The sequence below is a fragment of the Prionailurus bengalensis genome, chromosome C1 (genome assembly GCF_016509475.1).
Source record: "Prionailurus bengalensis isolate Pbe53 chromosome C1, Fcat_Pben_1.1_paternal_pri, whole genome shotgun sequence".
Taxonomy (NCBI): domain Eukaryota; kingdom Metazoa; phylum Chordata; class Mammalia; order Carnivora; family Felidae; genus Prionailurus; species Prionailurus bengalensis.
In genome coordinates this window covers 106,186,203-106,214,073 of record NC_057345.1, presented here as the reverse complement: position 1 = coordinate 106,214,073, position 27,871 = coordinate 106,186,203, and the positions used below count along the sequence as shown (strand labels likewise).

The 27,871-nt window shown below is 40.7% G+C and overlaps 1 protein-coding gene across 5 annotated transcripts in view; it reads right to left on the bottom strand.

Annotated features, from left to right (window-relative positions):
* Positions 1-27,296, bottom strand: part of GABPB2 (GA binding protein transcription factor subunit beta 2) — a 36,693-nt gene extending 9,397 nt beyond the window's left edge. The window contains exons 1-7 of one of the 5 annotated variants that reach the window (XM_043576227.1): positions 26,693-27,296; positions 20,481-20,588; positions 18,439-18,606; positions 17,703-17,897; positions 13,857-13,995; positions 5,418-5,534; positions 1,662-1,847 (exon numbers count right to left, since the gene is read on the bottom strand). In XM_043576227.1, the coding sequence (XP_043432162.1) occupies positions 1,662-1,847; positions 5,418-5,534; positions 13,857-13,995; positions 17,703-17,897; positions 18,439-18,606; positions 20,481-20,588 (913 nt within the window). In that variant the 5' untranslated portion in view covers positions 26,693-27,296. Of the gene's footprint in view, positions 1-1,661; positions 1,848-5,417; positions 5,535-13,856; positions 13,996-17,702; positions 17,898-18,438; positions 18,607-20,480; positions 20,621-26,692 lie in introns of all 5 variants that reach the window. The other 4 variants (XM_043576226.1, XM_043576228.1, XM_043576229.1 and 1 more) reach the window with 4 other exon arrangements.
* Positions 27,297-27,871: the final 575 nt, after the last annotated feature.

Genomic DNA, 27,871 nt, shown 5'->3' with positions numbered 1-27,871 from the left:
GTCAAAAAATTAAAAAAAAAAATTTTTTTTTTTATTTAGGGGCATCTGGATAGCTCAGTTGGTTAAGCCTCCAACTCTTGATTTTGGCTCAGGTCATCATATCGTGGGTTGTGATCAAGCCCCAAGTTGGGCTCTGTGCTGACAAAGTGGAGCCTGCTTGGGATTCTCTCTCTCCCTCTCTCTGCCCCTTCCCCACTTGTGCTCTCTCTCAAAATAAATAAATGAACATTAAAAATAAATAAGTAAATAAATAAATAAATAAATACACACATTTATTTTTATTTAGGGGCACCTGGGTGGGTCAGTTGGTTAAGCATCCAACTCTTTTTTTTATGTAAATAATTATTTATTTTGAGAGAGAGAGAGAACACATGGGGGAAGGGCAGAGAGAGGGGGAGAGAGAATCCCAAGTAGGCTCCACACTGTGCTCAGAGCCTGACTTGGGTTTGATCCGATGAACTGTGAGATCATGACCCACGCCGAAACCAGGAGTGGACGTGACTGAGCTACCCATTTGCCCCAAGCATCTGACTCTTGATCTCAGCTCAGGTCTTTATCTCAGGATTGTGAGCTCAAGCCCCGTGTTGGGCTCTGTGCTACTTGTGAAGCCTAATTTAAAAAGAAAAAAAAAAAGAAAAAATGTTTTATTTGAGTATAGTTGACACATAATGTTATATCAGTTTCAGGTATACAACACAGTGATTCAACTTTTCTATGCATTACGTTATGCTCACTACAAATATAGCTACCATCAAATTAGGTTCTTTTTAATCTTTGATGATTACAAATAATGCTGTAATTAATAACTTAGTATATATTTCACTTCTGTGTGTGAATATAAATTCTTAGAAAACAACTTTTTAGCCAAAAGGTATGTGTATCTAGTACTGACAGATATTGCAAACTGTTCTTTAAAGAATACATTAATTTACACTCTAACCAGTGATTTTTTTTTTTTTAAGATCAAGTATTCTCTACACCCAACATGGGGCTCAAAGTTACAACTCCGAGATCAAGAGTCCCATGCTCCGCCAACTGAGTCAGCCAGTGATTTATAAGAGTGTCTATTTTGGGGCGCCTGGGTGGCTCAGTTGGTTAGGCGTCTTGACTTTGGCTCAGGTCATGATCTCACGGTTTGTGAGTTTGAGCCCCACATTGGGCTCTGTGCTGTCACTGCAGAGCCCACTTCAATCCTCTGTCTCTCTTGCTCTATGCCCCTCCCCTGCTCACGCCCCCACTCTGAAAAATAAACATTAAAAAAAAAAATTAAAAAGTGCCTAGTTCCCCACACTTTTGACAATACAGTATAATAATGGTATCTCAGTACAATGTTAAATTGCATTTCTCTTGCTATATATGAAATAGGTTGAACACATTTCCATATTTTAAGACCTATTAGTATTTTCTATGAACTATTGGTTCATATTATTTCCTCTTTTCTATCAGATTATTGGCTTTTACTCACAAGTTTTATATATATTAGGGAAATCAGGCTTTCCCAGCCTGATTTCTGTTTCTTTTTCTATCTTGGAGCATCTTTGCCCCATCTGGCATCTGGCATTCTCCTAGTCCCACTACTTGCTTTAATGCCTCATTTTCAGAAGAATGTGGAGTGTGTAAAATATCTTTTAATACACATTTGCCTAAATGGGATAACTCACCTTGCTGTCCATCTTGCACAGTTACAATAAATGGCTGGCCAATGCTTCCGGCAGGGGCTGCAGTTTGGATATTACCCAGAGGGACTCCATCAGTCACTATGGTGATGACCCTTTGGCCTCCACTCCCCACCACTTGCTGGATTGATGAGTCAATGGAATCTCCCTCTATGATTTCCTCTGAATTAGCTAGAGATGACAAAAGTGAATTTGAAATTTCAGCTTTTTAAAAAACAGGAGTTTAACAATTTCAGCCTCCTTGAAATTGATAATAAATATCAGGGATAGGAAAACTTAAAAAAAGAAGTTAGATTCAACAGTTTCTAAAGCAAGCTTTTGTGAACAATGCTAAGTCAGAGGAGAAAAGAAAATAGTGAATGCTTTAGAACAGTATTTTCTAAAATGTCTTCATTGAGATGTTAATAGCTTTCACTAAGGATGGGCCCTATGCAGAAATGTATTTTCAAAATGCCAGTTTAAAAATGCTTAAATTTTTTGTTTGTTTTGTAAGAAGTATTAGAAACCCCAACAGGCTAATGAGCACTGTGATTCTCCAATAGGGGTAAGATATGCTGAGTTTCCCCAGCGTATCTGATCATGGAATTCTTTTCTCAGAAAGCATCTTGAAAGTCTAAATAAATCTATGGAACTTAGAAAAATAATTATAAATTAGAGTATATCTATTTCTGTAAGAAAATGGAGGTATTTAATACTGAATTAACAATAATAAGTAGTCAAAGCACTGAAGAGGTCTGATAGACACAAATGGTAGGTGGCTTCTCCCATCTGACAGATAAACAATAATATTAATAGCAACTAACACCAACTACTTACAGCGTAGCCCAGGTACCTTTCTAAGAGCTTTGTATATATTATGTTAAATCAAGATATTCATGGGGCACCTGGGTGGCTCAGTCAGTTAAGCATCCGACTTCGGCTCACGTCATGATCTCACGGTTTGGTTCGTGGGTTCAAGCCCCACATCAGGCTTTGTGCAGACAGTGCAGAGCCTGCTTCAGATCCTCTCTCTACCACTCCCCCACTCACACTCACATGCTCTCTCTTAAACAAAAGGATGCCTGGGTGGCTCAGTCTGTTGAGCGTCAGATTTTGGCTCAGGTCACGATCTCACAGTTTGTGGGTCCAAGCCCCACATCAGGCTCTGTGCTGACAGCTTGCTCAGAGCCTGGAGCCTACTTCAGATTCTGTGTCTCCTTTTCTCTCCGCCCCTCCCCTGCTCACACTCTGTCTCTCAAAAGTAAATAAATGTAAAAAATAATAATAATAATAAAATTAAAAAATGTTAAAAATTTTTTAATGTGTATTTATTTCTGAGAGAGAGAGAGACAAAGCGTGAATGGGGGAAGAGCAGAGAGAGAAGGAGACACAGAATCTGAAGCAGGCTCCAGGCTCTGAGCAATCAGTACAGAGCCCGATGTGGTGCCTGAACCCACGAACTGTGATATCATGACCTAAGCTGAAGTTGGTTGCTTAACCAACTGAGCCACCCAGGTGCCCCAAAATAAATAAATGTTTAAAAAAATGGCTAAGATGGTAAAATTTAGGGGCGCCTAGGTGGCTCAGTCAGTTGAACATCTGACTTTGGCTCAGGTTCTGATCTCATGGTTCAAGAGTTCAAGCCCCGTGTGGGGCTCTGTACTGATGGCTCTACGCTGACGGTTCGGAGCCTGCTTTGGATTGTCTGTCTCCCTCTCTCTCTGCCCCACGTGCTCTCTCTCAAAAATAAATAAATAAACACTTAAACAAAATTAAAATTCAGTTTGGTAATTAAAAAGTGGGGGTGGGGGGGCGTTGTGCCTGGCTGGCTCAGTCAGAAAAGCATGACTCTTGATCTTGGGGTTGTGAGTTTGAGCCCCACATTGGGTGTAGAGATTACTTAAATAAATAAAACTTAAAAAAAAAAAAGATTTTCAGTTTGGTTAGTCAATATTCCCAGTAACTATTAGGGAAAAGAGTTCTTACCACTATGGAATTTCTCTATCTAAAGAGTCTAAGGTAAACTTTGCACTAAATGGGGTATGGACTATCCACACGAAACACATTCAGGTGGTTAAATGGAAATAGAGCATTCACATCTCTTAAAAACAAAACACAGTTAAATGTTATAGCTGAAAGAACCTCAACAGATAATCTGATCCAACCGTCCAACCTCAGCCAGAGGTGAGGAGACTGAGACCTGGAGAAGTTAAGTAATTTATTCAGTCAAAAAGCAAATCAAGGGCGCCTGGGTGGCTCAGTCGGTTAAGTGTCCCACTTTGGCTCAGGTCATGATCTCATGGTTCGTGGGTTCAAGCCCTGGGTTGGGCTCTGTGCCAATAGCTCAGAGCCTGGAGCCTGCATCCAATTCTGTGTCTCCCTCTCTCCCTCTGCCCCTCCCCCCGCTCATGCTCTGTCTCTCAAAAATAAATAAACATCAAAAAAAAAATTTTTTTAAAGCAAATAAAAATAACAAACACAAGTTAAATATATTGTTTTTCCCTTTGCCATGGCACTCACTCATACATGTGTGAATGGAGATCTTTAAGATTGCTGCCAGTCGGAAAAATAGGATTGGAGGAATGTTCTCACACCCAAATGTCAATGGCAGAAAGAAATCAGAACAATCTGCCTTCATTTATAATGGAGCAGACTCTGCCAGAGGGCTCCAGAAAGATTCCTACATGACTATTTAGCCCTACCTATGACTATTTGCCCTTACCTATATGGAGCTCTAAGCCTTTTCCCCATAGACTACTGGCTCCCACTAAGTGACTTGAAACCTCTTTATTTTAAATATCAGAAGGGCACTATACAGCATATGTCGCCCCAACTCTATTAGAAATGCCAAAATATGGGGGCGTCTCGGTGGCTCAGTCGGTTAAGCATATGACTTCGGCTCAGGTCATGATCCCACAGTTTGAGTTCGAGCCCTGCATTGGGCTTTGTGCTGACACAGAGCTTCAGATTCTGTGTCTCCCTCTCTCTCTGCCCCTCCCCGTTCATGCTCTGTCTCTCTCTGTCCCAAAAATAAATAAAAACGTTGAAAAAAAAAAATTAAAAAAAAAAAAAACAATTAAAAAAAAGAAGTGCCAAAATATGATCTCCAGTGAAAATAAAAGGAAGCCACCCTGAAGTACCCAGGATATGACGAGAGAGGTAGCAGTCCTATGTATTTTGACGCTTTTATAAACACACATATCTAAGCTGCTATTTTGAATCATCCTATGATAGCATCAGTCAAAACATAACATAAAGTATTTCCCATATAATCTTCTAATAGAAGACTAAACACTTCAATCTGAAGCAACTGGAGTCAGGGCAAACAAACTTGAAACTGCAAAAATACAAAGAAATTAACTTAGACATTCTCTAAGATTATTCAGCCATCTGATTATACTGCTTAGTCATTTTTCTTTCTGATGCTCAATGACTCTACATGCCTCTTTCCTAGATTTATCTAATTATACTTCATGCAAATTAAATCTGCTGGAAATGTGAAAACAAAAAGAAGAAATGGTGATTCAGGGTGTCTGGGTGGCTTGGTCAGTTAAGTGTCCGATTCTTGGTTTCAGCTTAAGTCATGATCTCACAGTTCATGAGATCGAGCCTCTTGTTAGGCTCTGTGCTGACAGCACAGGGCTTGCTTGGGATTATCTTTCCCCCTCCCTTGATGCCCCTCCCTCTCTCTCCCAAAATCAATGAATAAATTTAGAAACAAAGAAGAAATGGTGATTTGCCCAGCAGATATCCCTTACCTACCTGTGGCTCTGTGGGAGTTGGAGAGGGGGGCTGAGGCCTCAGCAAGAGCTGCAAGGGTGGCCAGCACCGAGGTGGTGGAATTTGCCAAGTGTGCTGCTGAGGAGGCATGGGGGTCACCTATTTTGGTAAAAAAGGCAAATGAGGTCTGGTGTAGAAAATAAATGGAGATGAACTAAAAATGGCTTTTATTATCTGGGGTACCCGGGTGGCTCAGTTGGTTAAGCATCTGACTCTTGGTTTCAGCTCAGGTCATAAACTCAAAGGTTTGTGGGTTCGAGCCCCGGGTTGGGCTCTGTGCTGACAGTGTGGTGCCTGCTTGGGATTCTCTCTCTCCCTCTCTCTGTCCCTTTCCTGCTTTCTCTCTCTCTCTCTCAAATAAACATTAAAAAAAATGGCTTTTATTAAATCAAAACCTCGGCTTTGCTCTCCCATACAAACTGATATAAACCAATGATTGTGGTATTAACAGTTTGGAAGGTTTAGAAAAGTTTTTCCTTTAAAGGGGATTAAGGTAATATGCTTGGTATAGGGCCACTACATTCCCCACATTTGCTCATTCTCTTGGCACTGCCAGTGCTGAGCATCAGTAGCCCAGGAGTGCTGCCCACTCACTCGGCTGGCTGTACAGAGCTCTGCTTGGCAGCAGGTGGTAAGGACACAGAGTATGACTTACCCTAAACTATTGCTGCTGCGGGAAGAGGCTCTGCCTGGGCTTTACTTAACCACACTGCATCTATCCATCAGCTAGACGGTGAGAAAGCATAGCACTGACCTCTACTGCAGGAACAGTTAAAAACATGACACTTCACTTACTGAATGTCAAACAGTAGTACAACCAGTTTGTGCTAAAAACAATTACTTACTTATCTCATGATGCACTTAAAAAAACAACTATGTTTATAACCTTGTATCCTTGTTTCTGTGTGCTATTCTTACAACTTCGCTCCGGGACGAAAGTGCATTAGATCGGGCAACAGCCATGCCTAACTTTATTTACCAAAACTATTACTGAGGCGCCTGGGTGGCTCAGTCTGTTGAGCATCCAACTCTTGACTGTGGCTCAGGTCATGATCAAGACACACATCGGGCTCTGTGCTGACAGCACGGGGCCTTCTTGGGATTCTCTCTCTCTCTGCCTCTCCCTGGCTCATGTTTACGTTAAAAAATAAACATTAAAAAAAAGTATTACTTCACAATTTTGCATAAATCTAACTTTTATAAAATAAATTGCATTTCACTATGTCTTTCATTAGAGCTTCAAAGATACTTTTGTGTCAGTTGTGAATTTATTGCTTCTCAGCTCCAAATCCCTGTTTTGCCTTGCCTTGTCATACTTAAGCTGGACCCTTATCAATATTTCTTGACAATTAGCATGAAACTACGTTTTGTCATACAGAAGGAGTGTCTGCTCCCTAAATTGGCTATTCTGGTATTCTTTAGAGTTCTCCTCATATCTTAGTAGTTAACCACTATTATTAATAATTTTTTATAAATTATACATACATTTAGGTATAACATATTCAAATTATGTGTTATATATTATAAAAAAATTATACAACTTGCCATGTAGCTTAGTCTCCTGACTGGGCTCTGATTGATTGTTTTATTTAAAAAATATTTATTTATTTTAAGAAAGAGAGTGGGAGAGGGATAGGGAGAGAATCCCAAGCAGGCTCTCACTGTCAGCGCAGAGCCTGATGTGGGGCTCAATCTCACGAACCATGAGATCATGACCTGAGCCGAAAGCAAGAGTCAGATGCTCAATGGACTGAGCCACCTAGGTGACCCAGATACACTTACCCACTTTTTAAATGTACTCTTAATTTTCTTTAAGATTTTAAGTAATCTCGGGGCGCCTGGGTGGCACAGTCGGTTAAGCGTCCGACTTCAGCCAGGTCACGATCTCGCAGTCCGTGAGTTCGAGCCCCGCGTCGGGCTCTGGGCTGGTGGCTCAGAGCCTGGAGCCTGTTTCCGATTCTGTGTCTCCCTCTCTCTCTGCCCCTCCCCCATTCATGCTCTGTCTCTCTCTGTCCCAAAAATAAATAAACGTTGAAAAAAAAAGAAAAAGATTTTAAGTAATCTCTACACCCAATGTGGGGATGGAACTTAAAACCCCGAGACCAACAGTCACATGCTCTACTGAATGAGCCAGCTAGGAGTCCCAATACTTTTTAAGTAATTTTTTTAAATGTTTTATTTATTTTTGAAAGAGTACAAACAGAGGAGGGGAAGAAAGAGAGGGAGACAAGTATCTAAAGTGGGCTCTGTCCTGACAGCAGCAAGCCCGATGTGGGGGTCAAACTCACAAATCATGAGATCGTGACCAAAGTTGGACACTCAACTGACTGAGCCACCCAGGTGCCCTTTCAATGTACTCTTGATTTTTATGTTTTCTCACTACCTATGCTTAAAGATTCTTTCCAGCCTTTTGTCTATCAAACTTCCAGTTATCTGTAAAATAAAGAAATTCCCATTTAACACTCTTTGTAATAAATCCTTCCACAGAGCAAAGGATCCTTTTCTGATATGATTAATGTAGGTAATTTAACTGGTTTATAAATTTAAATTTCAGAAGATTTGCCTTAAAAAGGTGGATTTCTGGGGCACCTGGGTGGCTCAGTAGGTTGGGCGACCAACTTTGGCTCAGGTCATGATCTCACGATTTGTGGGTTTGAGCCCTGCATCGGGCTCTATGCTGACAGCTCAGAGCCTGGAGCCTGCTTTGGATTCTGTGTCTCCCTCTCCTCCTTGTGCTCTCTCTCTGTCTCTCAAAAATAAATAAACATTAAAATTAAAAAAAAAAAAAAGGTGGATTTCTTGTATAGTACTCTTAATAGCTACAAATTATCTTCTTTTTAAGTAGGCTCCATGTCCAGCACTGAGCCCAGTGCGGGGCTTGAACTCACCACCCTGAGATCAAGACCTGAACTAAGGTCAAGCATCACACACTTAACTGACTGAGGCACCCAGACGCCCCCAAACTATCTTCTTTTAAATTTATTTATTTTTTTAGTAATCTCTGCATCCAATTTGGGGCAAAAACTCATAACCCTGAGACCAAGAGTTGTATGCTCTACCGACTGAGCTAGCTGGGCGTCCCAGCTACAAATGATCTTACTCAAAGCTTTTGCATGATGACGGTGGCAGTGGTTGATTAGGTGGAGATAGTGATGATAACCCTGTTTATTCTAATTCTTTCATAAAATATGCAGGGAACCAAACAGTCTGAGTGGAACACAGAGTGCCTGACCTCCAGAAAGGAATGGATGTCTATCCCATAACTTCATGCAGAGCAAGATCCAGCTATATTCTCTAATGTTCCTACTAAATTCATGCTTTTCCCATCACTCAACTTATCATACCAAACACTGACATAAGAAGTCACAGATGAGGGGGTGCCCGGGTTGCTCAGTCGGTTAAGCATCTGACTTTGGCTCAGGTCATGATCTCATGGTCCGTGAGTTCGAGCCCCACATTGGGTTCTGTGCTGACAGCTCAGAGCCTGGAGCCTACTTTGGATTCTGTCTCTGTCTCTCTCTCCTCCTCCCCTGCTTGCACTCTGTCTCTCTCTGTCTCTCTCTCTCAAAAATAAATAAATATTAAAAAAAAAAACCTCACCAATGACACAAGGAACAATTTTTAGATATATATACAGTAACACCTGGAATTGTAGGTTGTTCTGTGAGTGTTCCACAAGACCAGCAAACATATCTAATAAATTTTCACTTGATAAACAAGTGATGTCTTGCAATACGAGTACTATGTGACACCAAACATCACATGATCACAACTGGGCCAATGGGTCTCCTCTCTCCTCTCTTTCTCACAGCAGCATTGTGGGTGATTGTCTCCCATGCTTGGATGCTTGGTCTCAGGGGCAATATTTGGCAGAAATCAATGATATTTCAGAACGTTGGAAGGTGCCCACAACTGGCACTAGTGTATTTTTTGTCACTTCCAAGCACTTATAGACAGTCCTTTGCTTTTCCATACAAGAGTAAGCTTAGGAATGCTTTGCTTCATTCTAGGTCAGGCTGCCTGCAGATATGGACCTTTTCCTCTGCTGCCTTATTGCCAGTTACATTAAATACAGTAACAAAGAGTTTATGAATACTGTATTGTAGTCAACATCTGTGCAAACATATACAATGGCCCTCATGCAGGAAAAGATTCCACTGAGCCAAAGGAAAGCAGTGATTCCATTAGTGATAGTGAAAGTCGTCCTACAAAATAACCTCTTCTCTTTCTTGTCTCCCTCACACCAGCCATGAAGATTTTCAAAGGGAAGTACAGGTTAATGTGTTTATTTTTCTTTATATTTTGTTTTATTTATTAATATTTTATAAATACTATTGTTTATATTATTTTATTTGTTTATATTATTTTATCGATAAAATATATAAATATTTTCTTTATTAATTTGTATTACAGTATTATAATAATTTTTATATGAATATTTTGGGGTTGTAGAATGAATCATCTGAGTTTCCAGTTTTGTTTTTTGTTTTTTTTTAATGTTTATTTTTGAGAGATAGAGAAAGAGAAAAACAGAGCATGAGCAAGGGAGGGGCAGAGAGAGAGGGAGACACAGCATCCAAAGCAGGCTCCAGCCTCTGAGCTGTCAGCACAGAGCCTGACATGGGGCTTGAACCCATGAACCACAAGATTATGACCTGAGCTGAAGCCGGACACTTAACCGACTGAGCCACCCAGGCGCCCCTCCAATATTTCTTATGGGGAAATTCACTTTGATATACAAGTGCTTTGGATTATAAGCGTGTTTAGGGAACAAATTATGCTTGCAAACCAAGGTTTTACTGTATATATATATATATATATATATATATATATATATATATATCCCTCGAGGAGGGTAGAATGTATATGGCAATAAGTTACTAGAAATCCAAAAACAAAGTTGTTATTATTTTACCAGAGTTAAAACACACACACACACACACACACACACACAGCTGTTATAATTAAAGTTCAAGTAGGCCAAACCTCAGATAGGTCACTCAGCTAAAGTAGAAAAGCTAGGTAAAACTACTTTTGAGAAAGTATTATATACTTTTCAGTACATGATGATACCAGGCTAAGGGTGTTCTCCCTTTGATTACTAACTTACCTAAGTCCACTCAACAGCAAAATGAAGAAAGAACATTTGTGAGAAATTGGGTTTAGTATTCTGACATGCACAGTTGAAACTGAAAAGAGATGATACCAATGATCTCCTCAGACTTATCCCAGTGAATTCTAGGAAAACAAGGTACTTTACTGTTAAACAATATTGCTTCCTTCTCCTCAATATAAGGCCCAACATCAAATAAAGTAAAATGTGCATGGATGCTGTTGTTTTGAAATGAAATGACATTATCAGTGAAGACTCTTGTTACCAATTCAGAATGTGGCTTCGACAAACTCTATGCCACCACTTAGGGGAGTGTGCTATGGTAAGCTAGGCAATTTCAATGAGTTGGTGAAAACTAGATCCAGAAAAACTACATAACTTGCCCACATCACACAGGTAGTAAATGTCAGAGCCCAGATTAGAATGCAATTCATTACATTCCAAAGCCTGTACTCCTTATGAACTAATACAAGCTATTTATATTTGACTTTGGAGTACATCTTATGATCCTACAGAAATAGGAAATTCATCTCCATAACTTTGTTTTGCCCTGGTTAATGTTTAATTTAGTCTAGCTGCCTTTTTGAATGGCTGCAGTTTGATGGTAGCACTGATGATCAGTGATATCTTTAGTCACAAATGGAAAAATGAAAGCAAGCTTTATAATCTGAATTTTATCAAAAATATCCATCAAAATGATAATTCTAGGATAATGTCAGTTAATTCTTCTTGTGTATGTGTGGTAGCCCCTCCCTTTCAGTTAATTCTTAAAAATATTACTGGATGAAAAAAATATCACTGGACGATGGGAAACAAGCCACCCACCATTCGGGAAAAGAAAATCCTTTAACCCAATTGAGTAATACAACCTGAATTTGTCTTATAACTTTTCTCATCTCTTTTATCTGCACTGATTATCTCCCCTGAAGGGGAAGAGCTAGGTAGAATTGTTTCATGCGTAAGACAACACTGGAGAGATCAGGTCTATTATCTTAATTTGTGGTCGGCAACATACAGAAGAGAGAAATGATAGGTCTGCTAAAAGCAACATGATGAACACAATAGAGGCCCATGGCAAACAAGGCTAAGAAGCTCTATTCTAAATGTCTTCAACTTTGCTTATCATTTCAGGTCAGGGTCTGAAGAATTTCAATAATTAGATTATCAACTCTAGTTCCTTTCACATATTTGTGAACATATAACTTAACTAGCTTCTTTTTTTTTTTAATTTTTTTAAAGTTTATTTATTTATTTCGAGACAGAGAGAGAGCAGAGGAGGGGTAGAGATTGGGGGAGAGAGAGAAAGAGAGAATCTCAAGCAGGCTCCACATCATCAGCACGGAGCCCAATGCGGGGCTTGAACCCATGAAACGTGAGATCATGCTCTGAGCCTTACCCTACTGAGCCACCCAGGCACCCCTAACTTTACTAGCTTCTAAAGACTTTTGGATTATAAAGGCATTTGCTCTAATCACTGTGGCCTGAACCACAACAAATCCAAAAAGCTGTGAATATTCTGATTATATGTATACTTATTTTTAAGCTAAACCTTTTGAATCATCCGGCTGAAAGCAAAGCACAGTGATTTTAAATGATAGTCGATGGCCTACAAAATGAAGGTCTCTACTGCCCCCCTGAGGGCATAACTGAATTAACTTTCATTGAGAAGTTACATTTTCATTTAATACTATTACTGAAGTCCTGCTATAAAATGGAAATACAAATCTCACTTGAAGTCTCACAACCACCTCATAAAGTATGTATTATTATATCCCAATTTTGTAGATAAGTAAAGAAGGCTTAGACAAAGGTTTTCCCAAGGTCAAGCATGCAGTCAATAAATCAGTATTTGAATGCAGTTCTAAATGTAAAATTCTATGCATATCATGTATATGCTTGTTTCTTTTTGCCACACTGTCTTTCCATAATAATACTTCATTCACGGTCTTCCTTTGATATTATATAAACTTAACTAGGAATACAATGTCCTTTTTTTTTTTTTTTAAATTTTAAAAATGTTTATTTATTTTTGAGACAGAGAGAGAGAGAGAGAGAGAGAGCGCGCGTAAGTAGGGGAAGGGCAGAGAGAGAGGGAGACACAGAATCTGAAGCAGACCCCAGGCTCTGGGCTGTTAGCACAGAGCCCGATGTAGGGCTCAAACCCACAAACCATGAGATCATGACCTGAACCAAAGTTGGACGCTTTACTGACTGAGACACCCTGGCAGCCCGCAATGTCTTATTTTTAAATGAAAGTCAGAAACAGAAAAAGAAACCAAGTCAGTTGGAAAATTTATTTAAATGAAGACACAAGTCCCCTCACTGTAAAACAAATATATGTAAGGAAATGTTGAAAATAGCTCAAATTGCTTTTTATTTTTTTAATGTTTGTTTATTTTTGAAAGAGACAGAGAAGGGGAGGGGCAGAGAGAGGGAGAAACAGAATCCAAAGCAGGCTCCCGGCTCTGAGCTGTCAGCACAGAGCCTGATGCGGGGCTCAAACTCACGAACCGTGAGATCATGACCTGAGCCGAAGTTGCACACAAGCGACTGAGCCATCCAGACGCCCCTCAAATTGATTTGTTATTTTTTAAAAATGTTTATTTACATTTGGTTTTGGAAAGAGCAAGTGGGGGAGGGGCAGAGAGAGAGGGAGAGATAGAGAATCCCAAGCAGGCTCTATACTGTCAGTGCAGAACCCGATGTGGGGCTTGAACTCATGAACCGTGAGATCACGACCTGAGCCAAAATCAAGAGTCAGACACTTAACCAACTGAACTACCTAGGCACCCCTATTTGTTTTAGATCGATGTTTTTGTTAAAAACATAAGGATCTCAAAAGATGTTTTTCTCTATTTTGTTGTTACATATGTTCCCAAGATTGCAAATCGAAGCTCTTACACTTTATTCAAATAATCACATGTACCTCTTTTATAGCAGCACTCCAACACCTATTTATGTTTATTCTGGTTTATTTGTCACATTTTAGACTATGGTACTTAACTGTTTTCCTTAATGGTACCATGCCAAAATACCCTTATATTTTCATTTTGTGGTTACATATAACCCTTCCACAGATTAATCTGTAAACTATTTTACTTTTAATATAGTGAGCACTCATGTATAATCCCTGTGTATGATCTTCCCTTCCCCAAGAAAGAAAAAGTGCATTAGCTTTAAAATTTATTATAAATCTTCTATTTGTTACATATTTCAACAAAGGACAGGCTATCCATTCATCTCATAGGAAAAACAGGGGTTGTGTTAATTTCAAGTCTAAAATAAATGCCATGTTATCAAGATATCACCTGAGGTTGTTTTGGTGTTGGTTGAAGAAACAAGGCTGGCGAGGTTGACAACTTCTCCAGATGTGAAGATGAATGGGGTGGCCACAGTCATAGGGTTGGCTCTCTCGGGATGAGCATTCACCTGATTCTGCATCGCTTCCTACAAAGCAAGTCAGGATAGTTCAAAGTCAGAGCTCGTTAGCTTTAGTTATACAGTCACTGAGCAGCCGCTGCACCCCAGTGCCCTGTGGAGCAGAACTAGTTGTGGCACACAATGTCCCAGGGAGCTCAGAGTTCTCATTAAGACTACTGGTTTTGTTTTGTTTTTCCAGACCAGGGCAACAAAGATGTTAGGCTGCTTTCCCAAGTTTATTTCTAATTTTAAAAAAAGAAGTGTTATTATTTGCAAAAAAGTGTATTACTTGTAAAAACTTCTAGACAATTCACTTTACCTGTCTGGATCTTGTTTTTTATTTGGAAAATGAGGGAAGTGGCCTAAAAAGTAATTTGCAGCTCTAAAACTCTACGATCAATTAATTATGTACAAGTCAATGTGCTAGCAAGAGATCCCTACAGCGAATCTACAGAGAACAATATTCTCCAGAGTTTTGTCCAACTACTTGTTCCACTTTGCCAGTGAAGAAATTCCTAAGAGAATATATAACAAGCAAATAAATGAGTGCTAGATTTTAAAGTCTAGTGCCATACCTGCACTTTTGCTTCCAGGGGTATTTGTACAATTTAGGTGTAAAGATGCTTATCTAATTTTCTAACTTTCAGAAGCAGTTTTCTACAAGCATAGTATCTACTTCAAAAGTCCAGTTATGAAAGAGCTCTAAATAAGGAATTAAAGTTGAAGAGTACAACCAGTCTACAGGGAACCATCTGCCAGGAAAAACAAACCCCTGAAAATGCAACAGAAATGGCTACCTATTTTTTACATATAATTATCCCTATGACCAATAGCTTCAGGTGAAACAGATTATCCATTCTCTGCTTACTGTTAAATTCCTTCTTGAATCTGCCTCTTCTTCTATACTCCACTATTGTTTCCTTAATTCAAGCCCCTACTGGCCCTTCCCTGGCCTAATGAAAGTCACATTGAGTATCTTTTCTCTCAGGTCTGTGTACCACACTCCAAATGATCATCTTTAAAAAAAAACAACAAAAACAATTCACAGGAGCACCTTGGTGGCTCAGTCGGTTGAGCAACTGACTCTTGATTTCCGCTGAGGTCATGATCTCATACTTTCATGAGTTCAAGCTCCACATCAGGCTCCACACTGACAGTGGGATTCTCTCTCTCCCTCTCTGTCTGCCTCTCCCCCGCTCACTCTCTCTCTCTCAAAATAAATAAACTTAAAAAAAAAAAAAGCTTAAAAAATAAATAAAATATTTAAAAATTTTTAAAAATGGGGGTGCCTGGCTGGCTCAGTTGGTAAAGCATGGGACTCCTATTAATCTCACGGTCCTGTGTTCAAGCCCCACGTTGGACGTAAAGCTTACTTTAAAAAAAAAAAAGAAATCTCAATTTTCTATTTAAAAGCTTCTATTGGATCCCCATTACCCATAAAATAGTCTAAACTCTTTTGCATGTAACAGCCCTACACTCAAAACTCTGCCTAACCCTTAAGCCTTAGCTCCTTCCACTCCCAAACTCCATTTCCCTTGCTCAATCTCTAGTCACAAAACATATGCTTTCTTGAACATCCCATATCCTTTCATACCTCTATGCCATTGGCTTGCTCTTTTTCTAGCCTAGAATATAATTTTCTTACTTCTCTGCCTACTTCTTTAAAACTCAGTTCATGTTCTACATATATATATATATATATATATATATATATATATATATATATATATTTTTTTTTTTTTTTTTTTTTTTCCCCCAGTAATCTCTGCACTCAGTGTGGAGCTCAAACTCATGACCCCAAGATCAAGAGTGACATGATCTTCTGAGTGAAACTGCCAGGCGCCTCTCTATATACACTTTAATCTTTGCATTAAGCATCATTCATACTCCCTCTTCTGAGGCCCTGCAATGCTCGATAAATACCAATGTATCAATGTAATATTGTAATGCTTGATTTCTTTTTTTTAATTTTTTTTTTTTCAACATTTATTATTTATTTTTGGGACAGAGAGAGACAGAGCATGAACGGGGGAGGGGCAGAGAGAGAGGGAGACACAGAATCGGAAACAGGCTCCAGGCTCTGAGCCATCAGCCCAGAGCTCGACGCGGGGCTCGAACTCACGGACCGCGAGATCGTGACCTGGCTGAAGTCGGACGCTTAACCGACTGCGCCACCCAGGCGCCCCCCTGTAATGCTTGATTTCTTATCCTTACCTTCATCACACTGTAAACACTCCAAGGGCAGGCATGTCTTACCAACCTTTGTATCCTTCATCCTATTACTCCCTGATATACAAGTGCTGGATTAAGAAATTAAGGGGTGAAATAATCACAGCTCCTTTTAAATTCTGAGATGGCTTCCTTATGACTCAATATGTGTTAGAGCTATGTACTGCCTCGTATCAGTTGATGTACATTCAGAAAACATAAAGAGGCTTTTAGTCCCAAGTCACGCTCAATTAGAAAGGGAAATTTTCGGGGCGCCTGGGTGGCGCAGTCGGTTAAGCGTCCGACTTCAGCCAGGTCACGATCTCGCGGTCCGGGAGTTCGAGCCCCGCGTCGGGCTCTGGGCTGATGGCTCGGAGCCTGGAGCCTGTTTCCCATTCTGTGTCTCCCTCTCTCTCTGCCCCTCCCCCGTTCATGCTCTGTCTCTCTCTGTCCCAAAAATAAATAAATGTTGAAAAAAAAAAAATTAAAAAAAAAAAAAAAAAAGAAAAGGGAAATTTTCATGGAGAAAAAAAACACTCTAAAACCAAAGAAATCTTGTTTTTATACTAGCCACAATACTACTCTTCAATCACCGTGAATAATTCAGGGCTCTATAGAATGCTACTTTTTTTTAAGATACCAATAACAGAGTACCTGGGTGGTTCAGTTGGTTAAGTGACTTCAGTTCAGGTTATGATCTCAGGGTTTGTGAATTCGAGTCCCACACTGGGCTCTGCACTGACGGTATGGAGCCTGCTTAGAATTCTCTCTCTCTCCCTCTCTCTGCCCCTCCCCTGCACATGCTTTCTCTCTCTCTCTCAAAATAAATAAATAAACTTAAAAAAAAAAAAAGAGTCTGATGCTTCACCAATTGAGCCATCCAGGCACCCCTAAATCATAAACTTTTGGAGTGCCTGGGTGGCTCAGTTGGTTAAGAGTCCAACTTTGGCTCAGGTCCTGATCTCATGATTTGTGAGCTCAAGTCCCACGTTGGGTTCTGTGCTGACAGCTCGGAGCCTGGAGCCTGGAGCCTGCTTTGGATTCTGTCTGTCTGTCTGTCTCTCTCTCTGTCTCTGTCCCTCCTCACCTCGTGCTCTATCTCTCTCTCTCTCAAAAATAAATAAACATTAAAAAAAAAAAGAAATACTGGAGCGCCTAGGTGGCTCAGTCAGTTAAGTGTCTGACTTCAGCTCAGGTCATGATCTTGCAGTTTGTGAGTTTGAACGCTGCGTCAGGCTCTGTGCTGACAGCTCAGGGCCTGGAGCCTGCTTCAGATTCTGTGTCTCCCTCTCTCTCTGCCCCTCCCCTGCTCGTGCTCTGTCTCTCTCTCATAAAAATAAACATTAAAAAAATTTTTTTAAATAAATAAAGGTTAAAAAAAATACTAACGACAGTGAGTCACAAGATTGAGACATATCAGATGTACTATCTTGATAAGATATAGAAAATTCAATTTTGAGTCAGCTCCTACAAAAAATCCTTAACTTGAGTTACAATATACTCTAGGGGTATAAAAAGAACCAGACCTGAAGGATGACCAGAATCTCAGCATTCTTTTTCTCCAGGGCTATGTCAAAGGCAGATTTATCAAACTTGCTGAAAGCATGCACGTCAGCTCCATACTTGATAAGCAGCTCCACAACGTCTCGATGGTGGTGCTCTGTGGCCCAATGTAAAGCTGTCATCTTCAGCATGTCCTTGGCATTCACATCTGCACCGTTCTGTCACACAATAGTAATTGTTTGAAACAGACACTGGTTACAGTAGCACAGGTGCAAGATCCCAAAACCCAAATAGAGAGGATTTCCATGGAGATTACACATATTCAAATTTAGATCACGTTTAAGACATATCAAAGGGAAAAGCATTCTTCAAATTCTCCTGAATGATGACAGACATAATGTCTTCAATGAATAGGTCTTCTAAGGACAACGGGGAAATTATAACAGATGGGAAAGGAAGGAGAAAAGAGCAGATTTTTTTGTCGCATTTATTAACAGAGAGCTGAGCACCTAGAAAAACAGGCATAAGTAAAGAGAACACCTGCAGAAGGGAATGAAGAAAAATCAATAAAGTCTGCTTAGCCTGTAAAAGATTAGGCAACCCGATCCTCATAGCCATGACGACTCTTGAAAGAGATGCAAGTCTGTGCTATGAACTGTCCTAAACTTAATCTCTCCCAGCCTAGTTTCCTACCACCCATTCAAGTAAGAAGACAGGGAGGTGGATATCTTTTTTACAATATAGATCCACCACTATTACCCTAACAAGCAGTTCCACGATGTGGGCATGTCCGTCAGCTGCAGCCATGTGCAAGGGGGTCCTGTCCACTTTGGTCCGGGCATCCCTGCTAACGCCTGCTCGAAGGAGCACTTCTGCTGTGGAATAATGACCATACTGGGCTGCAAGGTGGAGGGGTGATGTTCCAAGCTGTGGGAAAATAATACTCATTGAGTATCAACCGTGTGCAGAGTCCTAAATCATTGAGAGACACAAATGAACAAGAGGTACAGTCTATGGTTCCTGTCCTTGGAGAGAGAATCTGGGTGGCCAATAGGAGTAAAGAATATTAATTAAGAGCTTAATATACTAACAGGCAAATAAACATCCCACCAATTAAATAAGTGCTAATGGATTTAAGTCAGGTGGAGTTACCAGGTGAGATTCTCCAAAGGACATGATGTTAAGCAAGGTTTAGAAGAAGGTAAAAAAAAATGGATAAACAGGAACATTCTGCATTGGGGTAAAGGTAAGGGATAGGCAAATTCAAAAGAATTCTTAGGAAAAGGGCAGAGGCTAGAAAGTTAGTGAGAAATTTGGGGTAAAAATTTAATTGGTTGGAATAGAAGTCTGTTGCCACCGTAAAACAAAGCAAAAAGACTGATGAGATGAAGAGGTGCTAAAATTTTAGCAATGGCATGTGAACAGCAATAAGCTATTGTCAAATAGCAATATGTCTGTATCATCTCAAAGTACATCTTTCAAGAGTTATCTATCTTTGGCCACTTTGGCCAGAGATCTATTCCTTTCTTCCTGTTACGTTCTTTATTTTAAGCCTATGTTGCTTCTTTGCCTTTCTTATATATTCAGCCTTTCTGCCTGACTGGATTTAATTCACATTGCTCTTTTCAGGTCTATTTATAGAAATGCTAATCTCATAGGTTTCCTTTTCTTCCTTTTTGTGAAGTGCTAACAATCCGCTGACCTCTAAAGCTATGAATTAATCACCCCAGCATAGAGGACACTGGCTCATCAAATTGTTCAAATTAGGCAATGCCTGCGCCTGGCTGGCTCGGCTGGTAGATCACGTGACTGGATCTCGGGGTTGTGAGTTTGAGACCCATGTTGTGTGCAGAGATTACATTAAAAAAATTTTTTTTTAATTAAATTAGATACTGCTTATAAAATCCATGAATGCTTAGCAAGTCCACATTATAACCTGGACCTGGATCTTCTGAAACTGCTCTTCAAGCTGGCTGTTTAGGCTCATGAAATTAACACCTTCCTCTTAATGTATTTTAACACTGGTAAAAAGGTAACAAATGCCTAGACTATTCCTTATTAACCGGGATACTTTAGAGAAAAGGAAACAAGTAGTTTATTAGTCTAGAAATGCACTCTTATTATACTGATTTTAATTTTTAGCTAATTACAGAAGCCTATAACCTAAGTACACTCCAGGGAGAATTAAACCTTCAGAAAATACTCTAAGAAACATTATGGAAAATCACAAGTATATAATACCTTACAATTACCATCTATATATATCCACAGGAGAATCTTTCAATTTGGAAAACTAAAAGAAGTATTTAGGTAAAACGAAGAAAACAAAACTCTTGTAGGAGAATGAAGCAGAAAGGGAATGAGAAAAGGCAATACAGTATGTTCAGCCTTTAAGAAAAAGGTTGGGGGACACCTGGCTAGCTCAGTCCGTAGAGTGTGCAACTTTTGATCTTGGGGTTGTGAGTTCAAGCTCCACATTGGGTATAGAGATTACTTAAAAAAAAAAATCTTTGACGCCTGGGTGGCTCAGTCGGTTAAGTGTCCGACTCTTGATTTTGGCTCAGGTCAGGATCTCACAGTTCATGGGTTCAAGCTCTGCATGGGGCTCTGCACTGACAGAGTGAAGCCTGCTTGGGATTCTCTCCCCCGCCCCCCCCCCCACCTCATCCCCTGCTCACATGCTCAATCTCTCTCTCAAAATAAATAAATAAACTTTAAAAAAATAATTAAAAAAATTAAATGTTTGGGGGGAAAAAAGAAATTGGCAACAGCACACATTGGGAATAATGAAAAGAGCTTACCCAGTCTGTGGTGAATGGGGCGCCATTTGCCATCAATGTTCTCACTTCATCATCTTGGCCTTTTCTTGCCGCTTCTAGTAACCTCTTCCCCAAGTCCACCAAAGACATCTTTATGCATAGGAACAAAAGTTTTCAGGAAGCTATAATTCAAACACAAGGAAAGCTGCCTGTAAAATGCTCTGAGAAGACCTCTTGCACTTAAATATATGTAAGATATTTCTTGGGGCGCCTGGGTGGCGCAGTCAGTTAAGCGTCCGACTTCAGCCAGGTCACGATCTCGCGGTCTGTGAGTTCGAGCCCCGCGTCAGGCTCTGGGCTGATGGCTCGGAGCCTGGAGCCTGTTTCCGACTCTGTGTCTCCCTCTCTCTCTGCCCCTCCCCCGTTCATGCTCTGTCTCTCTCTGTCCCAAAAATAAATAAAAAACGTTGAAAAAAAATTTAAATATATGTAAGATATTTCTCAAGCTGACTACCCAGTATGGCACTTTCTCTCCACCTCATCTAACACAATCAGATATTTGGAAAAGTTTAGGCCCTAAACAATAGTTCCTTAATGTTCAGTATTCAGAAAAATACTTTGGAAACCTGTGCAACACATTACCACCTCTCTAGCTTAAGGAATCAAAAACAGCATTTCATCCCTTTGAAACAACTGTGGGTAGAAATGTACGTCAAGGGTGCCTGGGTGGCTCAGCTGGTTAAGCATCTGACTCTTGACCTTGACTTGGGTCATGATCTCATGATTTGTGAGATCCCAGCCCCATGTTGGGCTCTGTGCTGACAGTGGGGAGCCTGCTTGGGATTCTTTCTTTCCCTCTCTCTCTGCCCCTGCCCCACTCCCATGAGCACTCCCTCTCTCTCTCTCTCAAAATAAGTAAATAAACTTTAAAAAAAATGTTATGTCACACCAAAGAATGATGAATAGACAATCCAAGGATATTGAGACTTAGTTATACAGCAGAAACTTTTTCAAAAATGAATAAAGTGAACCTGCCACTTCGAGGAAAACAATTGGCAGTGTTCATTTATTAATTATAATTAGAGCTTTCAAGCAAAATTAGAATTTTGGGAAACAAATCCACCACCATGAGTTAACAGCTTACTATAAAGTTTTCTGATGAAATTAGTTATGATACTAATGAATGTGATTTTTTAATATTGTAAAATAAAATGCATCAACTTTTGGATGATCTGCGTAATTTGCAGAACCAATATTTTTCAAATGACCAATGCATGTTATAAAATCACGTACAAGTAAAAACAATACTTTAAAGTGAAAGAGCAGTTGGTTTTAAGGTAACAGAGTATAATAATTTCATTCATATGGTTTCAGATTCTTCACTGCAAGTAACTTTTAAGAAATCATTAGTTTGTACAGTTTTTGTGTAGAATCAAAGAAGAACACCAGAATTACCCAAAAAAGCTATTAAAATATTCCTTTTTCCAAGTACATATTGCAACAGATTACATGCAATAGTAGATATGCAGCTGTTGTTTTTTTTTTTCAATGTTCATTCACTTTTGAGAGACAGAGATAGAGTGCAAGCAGGGGAGGGACAGGGAGAGGGAGACACAGAATCCAAAGCAGGCTCCAGGCTCTGAACTGTCAGCACAGAGTCCACCACAGGGCTCAAACCCACCAAAAGTGAGATCGTGACCTGAGTTGAAGTCAGACGCTCAACCAACTGAGCCACCCAGGCGCCCCACTGCAGCTGTTGTCTATTAAGCCAGAGGTTAGAAAGATTTGCAAAAACAAAACAATGCCATTCTTCTCATTATTTAACTCGGAAGATACATTTCTTATAAAAATGTGTTATTTATGTTAACACGTACAGGATTTATGATTGTATTTTAATGAATGAACATTTTTAAATTAATTTCCAAGAGCACCGGAGTGGCTCAACCAGTTAAGAATCTGACTCCTGATTTCACCTGAGGTCATGATCTGACTGTCCTGAGATCAAGCCAGATTGGGCTCCGCACTGAGCGTAGCGGCTGCTTAAGAGTTTCTTTCTCCTTCCCCCACCGGCTCCCCTTGCACACACACACTCTCTTGCAAGAAAATAAAACACATCAGGAAATATGAAGTAATTTCAAACAAGTACCTGTCATAGTTAAAAAATAAATAAAAATTAATTTTGAAAATAGTTAAGTACCAACAGATATAACACATTGGTGTCCTCAATAATTTTTAAGAATATAAATGAGTCCAAGGGTGGACCTGGACTCACTTACCTGGGTACCTGGGTGACTCCTTGGTTAAGCATCAGACTTCAGCTCAGGTCATGACCTCACAGTTCGTGGGTTCAAGCCCTGTGTCGGGCTCTGTGCCGACAGCTGAGCCTGGAGCCTGCTTCAGATTATGTGTCTCCCTCTCTCTCTGCCCCTCCCCCACTCACACTGTCTCTCACTCTCAAAAAAATAAATAAAACATTAAAATATATATATATATATATATATATATATAAATGAATCCTGAAACCAGAAAATTTGAGGCTCATCAGCTTAGGCAAGTCATTCAGCCACCATGTGATTTAACCTTCCATATCTATATCCCAGAGCATTGTCCTCAAACCTGGGTGTCCAGGAGACCACCTGAGAGTGTTCAGAATGAGCACAGTTCACACTGCAGTCCAGACCCTTTGAATGAGTATGTTCACAAGGAGAGGATGGACTTTAATAGCAAACTTCTATAACCTACATGTCAGTTTTCACAACTTAAGAAAATGCTAAAGAAAAAAATGATAGCAAAACCTTATTATAGAAAACCAATACTTTGTATTTCTCCGTAATCACCTTCCTTTTAAAATATCAAAATTGCCTTGCAATTTAATGATATTACTAATACTTAACAATTTTTAGGAGGTTCATTAGTCATAAATGACTCCCTCACATTTTCTCAAATTACACTATACACATATATATACATACATACATATATATATGGTATGTATACATAATATATACATACATAACACACATATATATACGGTATATATAGTACATACATACACATATGGTATATATGGCATATGTATATATATATAGATAGGTAGATATAGATATACACAGTATATCACCAAGTCTTAAACACTTCCATAATAACTGGTCACAAAGGGAAAGACATGCTGGCAAAAAGCAGAAGTATCTTTCTTTTTTTTTAAGTTTATTAATTTATTTTGAGAGTGAGAAAGAGCGCAAGTTGGGGAGGGACAGAGAGAGAGAGAATCCCAAGCAGGCTCCACACAGTCTGCATGTAACTTGATGCGGGCTTGAACTCAGGCACCGTGAGACCATGACCTGAGCCAAAACCAAGAGTCAGACGCTTAACGGACTGACTGAGCCACCCAGGCATCCCAGAAGTATCCTAATAGTGAAATTTCAGCTGTTCTTTACCACGAAAAAAATACTGTTGAAGGTTGGGGTACCTGCCTAAGGAGAAATCTGGTTTGCTTTACATTCCAGGGAAGCTGATATTTCTAGAAAACGAGATCCTTTATATAAATAAGTTGATTTTATCCCATGGAAACTGTTGTCTTTAGCACGTGAACTCTTCCAAAGTATTTTTGAAGTCAATTTTTTTCACTATAGTCTGCCTTCATATATATATTAATTGTATTGTTTTTCTTTAATCATATTTGTGACTCATGGATCAGTACCTCTAAATGGCAATTGACTCAGATTTGTCATCCCATTCTTTTTTTGTTGTTTATTTTGAGAGAGAGAGAGAGAGAGAGAGAGAGAGAGAGAACTTCAAGCAGTCTCTACGCTGTCAGCACTGAGTCCGAAGTGGGGCTCAAACAGGGCTCAAACTCACAAATCATGAGACCATGACCTGAGCCAAAATCAAGAGCTGGACCTTTAACCAACTGAGCCACCCAGGCATCTGTCATCCCATTCTTTAAATAGGTCATGAAAAGCCTTATTTCTTACTATACAAAGATATAGTTAAACTTTGGGATTAGAATGTAAGTAGGGAGTTATATTCATCACTGTTAAAAAAAAAAAAAGTCTAGAAATGTGCTCTTCAAGGTTCTTTTCTCCCCTATCCTCCATCCTTTTGAGTTAACCTGAAGCATCTATCCAAAGTTAAAAATAAAATGTATTTTTATTTATTTTTTTTATTTATTTTTGGGACAGAGAGAGACAGAGCATGAACGGGGGAGGGGCAGAGAGAGAGGGAGACACAGAATCGGAAACAGGCTCCAGGCTCTGAGCCATCAGCCCAGAGCCCGACGCGGGGCTCGAACTCACGGACCGCGAGATCGTGACCTGGCTGAAGTCGGACGCTTAACCGACTGCGCCACCCAGGCGCCCCTAAAATGTATTTTTAAAATAGTATTTTGGGGCTCATGGCTGGTTGTCAGAGGAGTGTGCAACTCTTGATCTTACGGTCATGAGTTCCAGCCCCACATGGGGTGTAGCAATTGCTTAAATAAATAAAACTTTAGAAAGTAATAATAAAACAGCAGCATTTTGGGGGGACTGTATTCCCTTCTCCCATATCCTATGTAAATGCTGACAACACCCACCAGACAAGAGATGTGGCCAAAGAGTCCAGAGGAGCTTGAGGCACTTTCAAGCTCCCTGATTATTGAAAACACTGGGAAAACATTCTCCCTTACTGGACATACCTCTACTTTTCCTATATCGGAAGTGAAGAACAAAACAAAATCTGGTCTAACTTGTCTCTTAGGATTTTGGAGATGAATAAAATAACAAAGTACACACTCCCTCTCCCAAACAAACACACAGGAACTCCAAATAAGTGTGGTTTTTTAATTAAAAAAAAAAATCTTTATTTATTTTTGAGAGAGAGACAGAATGTGAGTGGGGGAAGGCGGGGGGGGGGGGGGGGGGGGGGAGACACAGAATCTGAAGCAGGCTCCAAGCTCCGAGCTGTCAGCAAAGAGCCCGACCCAGGGCTTGAACTCACAAACTGGGAGATCATGACCTGGGCTGAGCTGAAGTCAAATGCTTAACCAACTGAGCCACCCAGGTGCCCCTAGATAAGTTTGTTTTAATAACTGATGAAGTGTATGCGCTGTTGACAACAAAGTACTCTTATTATCATAGAATAATTACATTTGTTGACACAAGAATTTGTGGGGAGGAGAGGTAGGGGGTTGGGTGGCTCCTCTGTTAAGCATCTCACTCTTAGTTTCCACACAGGTTATGATCTCACCATTCATAAGACAGAGCCCCAAGTCTGGCTCTGCAGCTGACAGGGGGAACCCTGCTTGGGATTCTCTCTCCCGTTCTTTTTCTGCCCTTTCCCTGTTTGCACACTATCTCTCTCTGAAAATAAATAAACACTAAAAAAAAAAAAAAAAAAAAAGATTTTGGGTGGGGCAGTTCTTTCACTGTTATTAAAGAGTGTATGAAAATACATGCTTAATAACATCTCTATTGGATTGGGTGGGTCAAATGGCACTAGGAAAATATGGCCCCTGACGGCCAAAAATGTTGTTAAATTGTTGGAGGTAAGCCACAGAACGTCCTTTTCTGTAGATGTTTAAGAGAGAAAGAAGTCCTTGTGGGAAAAAGGAGGGGAATGGGATAATCTCTGCTGGCTCAAGGAAATCTGTGAGAACAGAAGAAAGGCAACGAGAAGGAGAAATGGAATTGAAGAAACCACAGTATGACGACCCATTTTTCTTTTTCTCTTGCACACGTCTCCACCGGGCAGCCAGCTGTACAAACAACTGTGCCACAAATGAGGGCGGGGCCCTTACTGCTTTTGCAGATTACTGAGCTCCCTCAAAATCTTTAAGCTACTACTGAAGTCAGACAGTTGAGAGTCCCCGTTTTCTCCTCCATCACAAACCCTCCAGTTGCAGACAGCAACATTGTCCTTCAGGAAGAAAAGTCAATGGGGGTAGTAAGCCAAGGTCTTGGCCCGGCGGGGGGCGCTGAGCTCCGCGCTGCCCCCTAGCGGTCACCTCTGTGGCCCTAGCTTCCCTGGGTCCAGCTCCCCAGCCCCAGGTCTTACACCCACCCCCTTCTTCACCTCCTCTCAGTCCCCTCCCCTTCCTCCCGGCCGCATCCCCTTCCTCTTCGTCCCCCTCCCCGAGCTGCCCCCGCTCCGGTGAAGGGGCGCCGCTCAGTCTGCACCCAGAAGTTCGGGGCTGGGGTGGGCGCGGTGCGCCTTCCCACGGCAGTCTCCCTTCCAGCCCTCACGCCCCCCAGAGTACACATCTTCTTCCCCCTCACCTCCTCGTCCGGGACGCTGCCGGCCGCGCTTTCACCGAGCCCGCCAGTTTTGTCCCGTTTCCTTCTCTAGTTAAGACTCCCTGTCACTGACGGTTACTTTTTGGCCTTTTCATACATGCATATTTTGGGGGCCTTTAACCCCCCCTCGTGGAGAAATGGAGGCAACAAGATGGCGGACCCGGAAGTGAAGACTCAGCGACTACAATTTCTGGCGGAGGGATCTGTGAGGAGACAATGACCAGAAAACCCACATTTCCATTAGAACCGAAGAGCGGCGCACCTCCGAGGCTCATTTTTTTTCCACCGAAGGCCTTTTGAAGTGGAAAAGCGTGTATCCGAGACGACCCAGAGAGGACTATTTGGCGAGGCGGAGGATTGTTGTTACGTGTCTTACGTGTCGTGTAGTTCCGGTAGGGGGATGGACCCGATGGTTTGTTTTGGCGCCAAGAGCCCGGCGTCGTGCAGAGGGCAAATCGGTATCAGCGTCGATCCTGTACCTTCTTGGTAACTTGTCTCGGGGCCAGCCTTAGGATTGATGGGAAAACTTTCTCCGTCTCAGCCTCCGGTGAAACTGTTGGAGACGTTCCTGGCTTTGTGCTCAAGTTGAGCCCTGGTGTCTGCTCAGAATAGTGGAACAAATAACGGAGGCTTTTTTGAGGGGCCTGGAAGGGCATGCAGCTTGAGTTTGCAAACCCACTTAACGCATTTTACTTACCAGATGATTCTCACCTTCGCCCACCGATCGCCACTACCTAAGGGCAGCGAGAAGTCGGGAAAGAAGCCCTTCAAAAGTACGTGAACGTAGGAAAGGACACATTTCGGCTCTACTTTCATTAGATCTTGGCTTTTGTCGGTTTTGGTGGGCCTTTCAAAGCCAACTGTTTTCGCGTCTACCTCCTTTTCTGAACTTGGTAGTGCCATCTTTAAAGTATGGCATACTCCCCAAGTATGATCCACCTTGGTATTTACAGGTTCCCTTTTTTTGAGAGTCAAAATCTTGTTTCATTGCCGTGTGTATCCTTTTATATCTCCTGGCTCATTGCCTTTCGTATAGTAAGGACCCAAAAATGACCAGTGGGGCTTTGTTTTTAATGAGTTGAGTTATAAATAAGCAGATAACGTATTTGGATGACTTAGTTTCTTTTTTTAAGGCATCTATACTGAGATCATTAAGAGCAC